The following is a 9368-nucleotide window of genomic DNA, read 5'->3' on the forward strand; positions in this document are numbered from 1 at the left end:
AATGCCTCTGCGTGACATCTCCTGGTCTGCGCTTCAACATGCTGAAGAGTCACTATGCGCCAAAGCCTTTGAAATACGTTTGCCGGTACCAGTTCCAGATGCGGAACCAGGAGGAGGGCAAATCGATCGACGAGTATGTGGCCGCACTCCGAAAAGCTGCAGCCCATTGTGAGTTTGACGAGCCGGATGACCAAATCCTACATCGCATCCTATTGGGAGTTCGAGATCAGAATCTGCAGCCAAGGCTTCTGGCCAGACCCGATCTCTCCCTACAGATTGCACTTGATGAGGCTAGGGCATCAGAGTTGGTAAAGTCCATGGAGACCCTCCAGTGCCACAACAAGCCCCGAAGTCCGTCTTGCACTAGCTGTGGAGGAGATCATATCAGATCATCCTGCCGTTTCCGTGATGTGATTTGCGAGCGGAAGGGGCACATTGCCAAGGTGTGCCGCAGTGAGTTCCCTGTAACCACTGGTAAACCCAAGAAGATGGGAAAGGGTTCAAGCCGAGGACAACGACCCAAACCAGAGGCGGGACAGAGGTAAATAAGGAGGTCAGAGGGTGATGACAGGATTGCCAACCTCATATCTACCACTTAAGCCACCCAGGACGCCTGGAAACTCTGAATGTCACTGTTCTGGTTAGACATATTTGGACCAATCAACCAAAGAAGATAAAAGTCACCGTCTTCATTGAGGGCTTTCCATGAAAAATGGAGAACAATATCAAGTCATCACTGACCATAATCTCCTTCGGTGCTTAAGCGCATGATCCCAACAATACAAAAAAGGACCTCCGTAGCCCAGATGTCTGCCTCTTCGACTACCAAGACAACCACACAACTCTTGCAAACTGAATGTCACCACCCCCAAGAAGCCCTGGGAATGTCGAATGATTTATATGACTTTGAAGGGGGCCAAGGAGATTCACCACCAGCAGTTCCAGCCGTGGCCTGCGAAGGGGTCCAGGAGGTTCCACCAGGCGGTCCACTGCGTTTGCTAGCTGTGCTGAAGATTTACTGTGCAGGTCACAGTTCTTATCTGACAACGATTTACTGCGTGTGCACTTTCACATTCCTTCTTAATTCTCTTTTCTGTTCGCCTGCCAAGAAGGCAGGCACAAGATGGAATTAATTCAGTTAGCAAAGTTTGTATTTTTACTTTCTTTTATATTAAAAATGTTTTTATTAGATGTTGCTTTGGGTTTATTTTTGCTTATTCGGAAGTATACTGCCAGGAAAAGCCACGATCCATCGTTATGAATTACAAAGGTTTAAATTATATTCCTTGACACAAATGAACAACAGGTCCATTTAACCTGCGTGAAGGCAAATCACCAGACTGAGCTGTGCAGGTACAACAGAACCTACTTATGTAACTACATCATGAGTTAGGATGTTCCATCCTAGAGGAGAGGGGTGTTAGATATTCCCCCGCCTGCTGTGTGAAAGCAAGAGGTTTCCACCAAGGTCCTCTGTTCTGGCGGGAACAGAATAACCTGATTGGCTGGGAGGTCTCACAGCCCCCTTTAAAAGGGGATGCTGACCATTTCCCCAGCACAGATGTTGCCTGTTTTGAATAAACAGCTGTTGATCACTAGCTTTTGTGCCTCCCTTTACCCAATCTAACATCACCTGGAGATTGTTATGTTATGTTATGTTGTTATATGATATCATATTATGGTATATGGTATGGTATTGTTGCAGAAAATCAGGAGATTTGGATTGCAAGATCAAGAAAATCTTTATTTGGCCAAATAGTTCAGATAGAGATAGCAATTTCTAACATCTGAACGGCGTTCTAAGCCAAACACGCATTCTTATAGTGTGTTCAAAGCATCAAAAACATGGAAATATTAAAGCGTTTCAATTGGCTAAAGTTACTAGTTTCATTCTGGCTTTTGTGGTTAAAGCCCTGTGTCTGACTCGCAAGCGAGACTTTCAATTGACTTGGCCTACTTGCAACAGGTGTCACTTCCTGCGTTCAAACGTCCTGTTTTTCTTCAAGACTAGAAAATGCACAACGAGCTGGGCTAGATGGGGCCCCCAAGAAATCCTCTAGTCTGACCCCGTTTCATGTTCACTCTTATGTCCAAATCTCGCTTTGTGTCCTGCCTTAGTATGATATGGTATGGTATTATATTACATTACATTATTTTATTCATTATATTATGTTATATTGTGCTGTTCTGTGCTATGCTATGCTATGCTATTCCTATCCTTATTCCTTTCCATATTTGCTATGCTACGCTATTCCTATTCTTATTCCTTTCCATATTTTCTATTCTGTTCTATGCTATGCTATGTTATTATATCGCACTCTGCTTTCTTTTGCTGCTAAAAAAGGGAGGAATTTAAGAATTTTGGGGGGATTGGGGAGGAAGCTGGAGAGATTGCTGTTTAGCATAGAAGCACAGATTTTTATTTATTTATTTTTAAACACAGATGGATGTAGTTAGCCCTTACCCCTCTCTGAAAAACAAGAGATTTAGCAGAAAAAAGGGCTGGGGTAAATAGGAATATTCCCTTGTTTGCAGCCCCCTTATTCTTAATCTAAGAACAGTACCAGCACAGGCCGGGTTTAATTCCTGTTAGGATGGCTGAGAGTGCCCCTTGGGGTGGGTGGGTGGGTGGGGGCTTAGCATGATGGTACACAGAGGCCACCAGTTGGACTTGTATTGTGGTGCAAATGCACAATCAGATTACAAAGCTATTTAGGAAGACACAATTCTTCTGCAGTCAGCTTCTCGTCCTTCGAAAGCAGTACATGCATCTTCAGGTTTCAGAGTACACGCAGTCCTCGGTTTACGACTCAAAACTTCTTTGTTAAGTGATACATTTGTTAAGGGACTTCTCTCCCCCCCCCTTTTTTTTTTGCAACTCTCCTTGCCGTAGTGGTTAAGGGAAGCACAGTAGCTGTTAGTCAAGGAATTTAGAATGAACGAGGGACCTTGGAGGTCTTCTAGTCCAGCCCGCTGCTCAAGCAGGCGACCCGATGCCATTTCAGATAAGGGACTGTTCAGTCTCTCCTTAAAAACTCCCCGTGTTGGAGAATTCACAACCTCTGCGGGCAACTTCTGTTCCACCGGTTAATTGTCCTGTTAGGAGGTTTCTCCTTAATTCCTTAAGGAGTTAATCCTCCTTAATTCCAGCTTGCTTCTTCTCTCCTTGATTAGTTTCCATCCATTGTTTCTCATCCTGGTGCTTTAGAAAATAAGTTGACCCCTCTCCTCTTTGTGGCAGCCCCTCAAATACTGTTGTGTCTCTCCCCCCCCAGTCCTTCTTTTCTCTAGACTGGCCAAACCCAAATCCTGCAGCTGTTCTTCATAGGTTTTAATCTCCAGGCCTTTGATCCTCTTAGTTGCTCTTCTCTGGACTTTTTCCCAAAGTCTCCAACATCTTTTTTGTAGCGTGGTGTCCAAAACTGGATGCAGGATTCCAGGGGTGGAATAAAATAAAAATAAAATCTGGCTCTCCGACTTTGCTCGTCAGAAAGCCGCAAGCGTGACTTCCTGGGACGCTGCGACCGTCAGAAGTACGAGCCAGTTGCCAAGCCTCTGAATTTTGATCGCTGCCACAGAGGGGGGGGGGGGGTCAAGCTATTTTTCCAAAGCACCCGAAGGCCAGACAAGGAATAATGGATGGAAACTGAACAAGGAGACATCAAACCTGGAAATAAGGAGACGTTTCCTGACGGGGAGAACGATCCACCCAATCGCCTTCGGAAGTTGTGGGAGCTTCATGCCTGGAGGCTTTCAAGAGACTGGACCGTCATCTCTCAGAAATGGCACAGGGTCTCCTGCTTGGGTTGGACTAGATGACCTACAAAGTCCCTTCCAACTCGTGTTCATCTGTTAATAAATGTTTCAAAAACCAGTAGCTCACGAACGGCTCATTTGTAGTGGTACTGCTTTCCCAAAATCACTTCCTCCTTCCACCCAAAACCAATCTGAAGGGAAACCATTTGATTTTCTTGCCGACGTTTCATTACTGAACTGGGTAACATCATCAGGGCACTGACGACATTACCTAGTCGGGCAATGAAACGTCACCAAGAAAACCCATCTCCGAGAGCACCACGCCCCTACATTTCAACCTCATGTTTACGAGCATTCTATTATCTAGTGTTATTCCTCGGTTTGCAACAGCTCATTTAACAACCAGTTACAAAGGGACTTTAAAAACCCGACGTGATCATTTTTACACAACCGTTGCAACATCCACAGGGTCACTTGATCAAAAGTTGTGTTGTGGCCTATTGGCGAGGAGGAGGCGGCGTGGAAGTCAGGGTCAGCATCAAGGCAATCCTGAGAGCTCCAGGGGGAAAGAGGGAACAGAGATGGGAGAGACAGAGACTGGGCTGTCCGTCAGCCCCCAAATGGGGAGTCAGCAGCCCCCAGGTCTGGAGGTGGCTGGTGAGGAAGAGGAGGAAAAGCTGGGCCCAGTGCCTGACGCGCCGATGTGCAGATGGCCGAGGAGAGGAGAGCAGTGGAAATCTATGGGCTGGTCCTTGGGACGGAAGAGCCACTGCTGCTAGCAAAACTTAGCCCTGGGAATAACTTTTTGCTGGGGCTGCTGGTACTCCTAATTAAAGGAATCGTTGAGTTAACAACGTTGAGTTAACATTGAGCAGCTTTGTCATATTTGGGGTGCTGAGTCAGAACAAGCTGGATGTTTGGCAACCGATACGTATTTATGATGGCTGCCGTGACCCGGGGCCGTGGTGTCCACTTTGGCGACAAGCAAAACCAACAGGGAAGCGAGATTCGTTTAACCACCATACTAAATTAATGGTGGTGCTTCACTTAACAACGGTCATTGGAAAGGTCACGAAGTGAGGCAAAATTCACTCAACTTGTCTTGACCCGCAACAGAAACGTTGACCTCAATTGTGGCCCTATGTCGAGGGCTAGCCCTACTTAACAATGGCCGATGGAGCATGTACAAAATGTAGAACAGGGGTGTAATTTCTCAGAAAGCAGCTGATTCTCAGCGAATTATATACATCAGTCACAGTCATCATCTTCTTTTAACGACCCCATAATCCCTTACGGGGTGGTGTCTGGGCAACTGAATGGAGCGGAGGGTTTACTGGCCAGCTGCCCTTCCCTGTCACCAATGAGGAGTTTAGTACAGCAGATATATTCTCATTGCGCCGAGAGAAAAATATCTGCCTCTACCTAGGATCGAACCTACAGCCTCCTTATTCTGGGGCGAGATCTCCACCTCCAGGCCACCGCTCCCCTCATACATCAGTCACAGTGCGATAGGAATATTTTTTTTATTATTAAAGATGGAAACTTATCCAAACCAGGGCCCCAATTACAAAAAAACCAAACCCACGGAAGAGAAGGCAACGCGGCTTTGAAGCAGTGGGGAGCTAGGAGGATTTTTTTTAAAAATCTGTCCCTTCTAAAGGCTGAATTGCAAGTTTCAAGTCCAGTGGGGGGGAAAAACTAGTGGTTATTTGATCTGTGGGTGTGAAGGGAAGCCAGCTGTTCTCCAGGTGAATCCTCTGTTGAGGTGAGGCTCTACACACCTCCCTTCCATTAACGCCTTAATGAATATAAAAGGGAGAGATTGTAATCGTAAAGTGTAATTATCTTATCTAAAAACAAAAAAACCCTAACAACTCTTCCGAATTGGAAGAGCGAGTAGAACTGGCGGGGCGAAGGAGGGTTCCTGCTTTGGAGAATAGAACCGGACTCGCCCTTTTCAAAGCAACAGGTGTTCGTGGCAGGCGGTGTGCCTTCCTCGCGGGCCTCCACTATCCCGAAATAATTTTGGAACCAAACAGGTGAACTGCACACCTCTGGAGGCAGATGGTTGTTCCTCTTCCAATTATCTAGATATAAAAAATGGCTTTATTTGTGTGTGTGTGCGGGCGGGCGGGTGGGTTCCAGCATAACTCTGGAACGCCTGGAGCAATTTCAACCAAATTTGGTACCCAGGTGACTGACTCTCTGGAAACAAATACTGTGGGGGGTAAGACACCCCTAAAACACCTCAGGGTGTGCGTTCTGTTAAGAAACAGCCTGTTGTGCCTTCAAATGGCTTCTACTGTACTGCCATAAAATGGCTTCTACTGTACAGCGCAGTGGAATTGGGGATTCACAGTACTCCACAAGGGGGCTCCCTCTAGTAAGGGGGAAAACTCAACATTAAGAATTACGTTTGGTCCGGACATTTTCCCCCTATGAATAAATACCCAGGTAACACCAGGTTATCGGCTAGTTGAGGATGAAGAAAGAAAGCAAGCAAAATGCAGTTCCACTGGGACACACAGCACCCATGGTCATCCCTCTTTCATTCTGGATCAGGGATGAGTTGAACATCGGTCTGAGAGCCCCCATCTTTTGGTCCGCGGGATGAAGCAAAAGGAAAATGCAACACTTTTTGTCTTGGTAGAACTTCCACAATGCATCCGATCAGAAAGGAACACTTCTCTCCTCCCTGCCCCCGGGATCTTAAAATACATAGAATAAAAGAGAGCGCTTCGCCACAAAGAAATTAAAAAATCGGAATCGGCTGGAGGCCAGCGAGACGATCGTCGGGAAGGGGACGTTTAGTGAACCGTTCTCTCCTTCTGCCTGTGGTAATCTGGAAGGGAAGAGGCAGAAATGAAGGCCAGAATCTCAGAGTCAGAACGAAAAACCCAACAGCCTGCTACAGGTGGACAAAAGTCAGTGTGAACACCACAAGAGGTGGATGATGACAAAAAAAATTTTTTTTGTTATTGCTACCAACAACTGGCATTCCACAGTGGGCACAGAGGTTCTCTTTCCCCAGCCTGGCAGAGAATCTGACAATTTTCCTAGAACAATCCTCAAAGATGCTAGTCCTATAAACCTTCTGAGAGATATGAATATCCAATAGATTCCTGTTTTCCTCAACAGGCCTCAATGAGCCTTGGTTTCCTTTCCGAAGAGGAGAACATTTCAGAATAATAGCATATAAAAGAATAGAATAGAATAGCAATAGCAATAGAATAGGAATAGAATACAATAGAACAGAACAGAACAGAATAGCAACCGAATAGAATAGCAATAGGAGAATAAAATAGGAGAATAGAATAGCAATAGAATAACAGTTGGAAGGGACATTGGAGGTCTTCTAGTCCAACCTCCTGCTCAGGAAGGAAACCTTACACCCCTTCAGACAAATGATTGTCCAACCTCTTCTTAAAACACTTCCAGTGTTGGAGCATTCACAACTTCTGGAGGCAAGTTGTCCCACTGATTAAACTGTTCTGTCAGGAAATTTCTCCTTAGTTCTAAGTGGCTTCTCCCCTTGATTAGAAATAGCAATGGCATTTAGACTTATATACCGCTTTATAGTGCTTTTACAGGCCCCTCTAAGCGGTTTACACAGTTAGCCTATTGCCCCCAACAATTTTGGGTCATTTTACTCACCACGGAAGGCTGTGTCCACCTTGAGCCTCGTGAAATTCGAACGGCCAAATTGCAGGCAGGCAGCCGGCAGGCAGCCAAATTTAGCCTGCAGTACTGCACTCTAACCACTGGGCCACCGGTTCACATCACAAATGATGTGAGCCTGTGAATTACCCAGGACACGGTATGTATGTATGTATGTATGTATGTATGTATGTATGTATGTATGTATGTATGTATGTATGTATGAATTTGAGTTCTAAAGCTGCCTTATCTGTGGGTGGCTGACAATTCCAAAAGATATATTGCAGTTAAAAATCTTTAAAACATTTTACAACAATAAAAACATTGAAACAAATCATTTAAAAAGGTTTTGCCGTACAAGAGTACCAACAATACTTACTGTAAGGAAAGAAACGGACTCTCATAATGATTTCCCGAGCGGTTTTCAAGATCTCTACAGCCTGGGAAAGAAAAAGAAAGAGAGAGAGAAAGAGAAAGAGAGAAGAGAGAGAGAGAGAGAGAGAGAGAGAGAGAGAGAGAGAGAGAGAGAGAGAGAAGGAAAAATGTTAACTCTTTTTATCAGCAGCAAATATATTGGCCTAGTGGTTGTCAGCCAGTTCTTTTTATAAATAACACAATGCAATGAGCCCCCTAATCTCGAATGTTTGGGAACTCTTTGGGCTGAAGGCCCATAGGACCATCCCCCTTGTCTGTTCGAACAGACAAGCTCCTCCCGACAAGGTGAAGGCACCTCTCACCTTGCTGTGCTCAATATCTTGGAAGTCCACATCATTCACAGCCAGGACCTGGTCACCTTCCTGCAACCCGGCTCGATGAGCGTCAGAATCTGGGATAACCTAAAACGGGAGGAATGAGAGCTCACCACAACCCAGAGAATGGTCAAAGGGGCCTTTCGTTTGTTGTGGCCCACTAGTGGCCGGTGGAACTGGCAGCAGATTCGGACAGTGAGGAGGTTGGGGAGGAGCCTGGGTCAGTCCTGGAGTCTGGGGAAGACTCTGAGGAGGGCTCTGTGTTGGAGGCAGAGAGGGGGCCAGGGCCGTCTGACAGTTATCAGCTGCCTTCAGAGTCGGACATCAGTGAGGCAGAAGAACAGTGGGAGCCTGTTCCCAGTGTGCGCATGCGCAGAGTGCCCAGGCAAAGGGAACAGCTAAAGAACAGGGGTCGACTTGGGAGGAAGGCCACAGGTGGACGATGAATGGCCCCTCCCAGAGGAAATAAAAGAGGGAGCGCCAGGGGAGTGGAGTTTGCAGGAAACAATCAGTTCGCTTCATTGGTTCGGAGACTCTCCGAGACTCCTTGCCAAGTTCTGCAGATCTCGGCCTGGCAGCTCTCCAAGCCAGAGAAGGTCGGTGACTGTAAATCCTCCCTCGAAAGACTTCGCTGGCTGTGAAGGAGCAGAATTCACAGCAAATTAATAAAAGGGTTTTTTGTTAGGATAAGGAGTTTGCTTCCTGCTCTTGGGAAGCCTCGGTCGGAAAATTCTCCAACTTGGAACAATCCAAATGGATAATAGATTTTATAGTTCAGAATCAGGGCGCGGGGACAGGGGGGGGTGTTGCACAAGGCCAGGGAGGAGGAAAGCCAGTGCATTGTATTGTTCCCTTTGCCCAGGAATGCATCTAGATATATACTTGGTAATATTTTAGGATTTTACATTTCATATTTTGTTACGTTTAATCGCTTATGTTTTTTTATCCAAGTTTGATGTGGATATGCCATACGGTAAATAAAGAATGCCCAGGAAAACAGAATAAAAGGGGAAAAAATGATCTGGATAAAGGGGAAAATAATCGAAAGGGGGATTGAAAAGGCCAAAATGACAAACCTGCCTCTCATTTCAAAACCTGAAAAACCGGGGAATCTGCTAAAGATTAGTCCCTTCGGGGAGAGGGGGCGGTCTATAAATCAAATAAACTTAAACTTAAACTTAAGTTACATATATTCCGTTCAGGGAT

At 45.8% G+C, this 9368-nt stretch overlaps 1 protein-coding gene across 1 annotated transcript in view; it reads right to left on the reverse strand.

Moving 5' to 3' along the window:
• Positions 1-5260: 5260 nt before the first annotated feature.
• The window catches only part of LOC309400637 (PDZ domain-containing protein 11-like), a gene marked incomplete at its 5' end in the record, with an annotated part of 8708 nt that continues 4600 nt past the window's right edge, over positions 5261-9368 (reverse strand). Inside the window, 3 exons of the mRNA XM_081969197.1 lie at positions 5261-6598; positions 7793-7853; positions 8151-8249. Coding sequence (XP_081825323.1) covers positions 6564-6598; positions 7793-7853; positions 8151-8249 — 195 coding nt within the window. The 3' untranslated portion in view covers positions 5261-6563. The remainder of the gene's footprint in view (positions 6599-7792; positions 7854-8150; positions 8250-9368) is intronic.

Source organism: Natrix helvetica (assembly GCF_964273705.1).
Source record: "Natrix helvetica genome assembly, chromosome: W".
Taxonomy (NCBI): Eukaryota; Metazoa; Chordata; class Lepidosauria; order Squamata; family Natricidae; genus Natrix; species Natrix helvetica.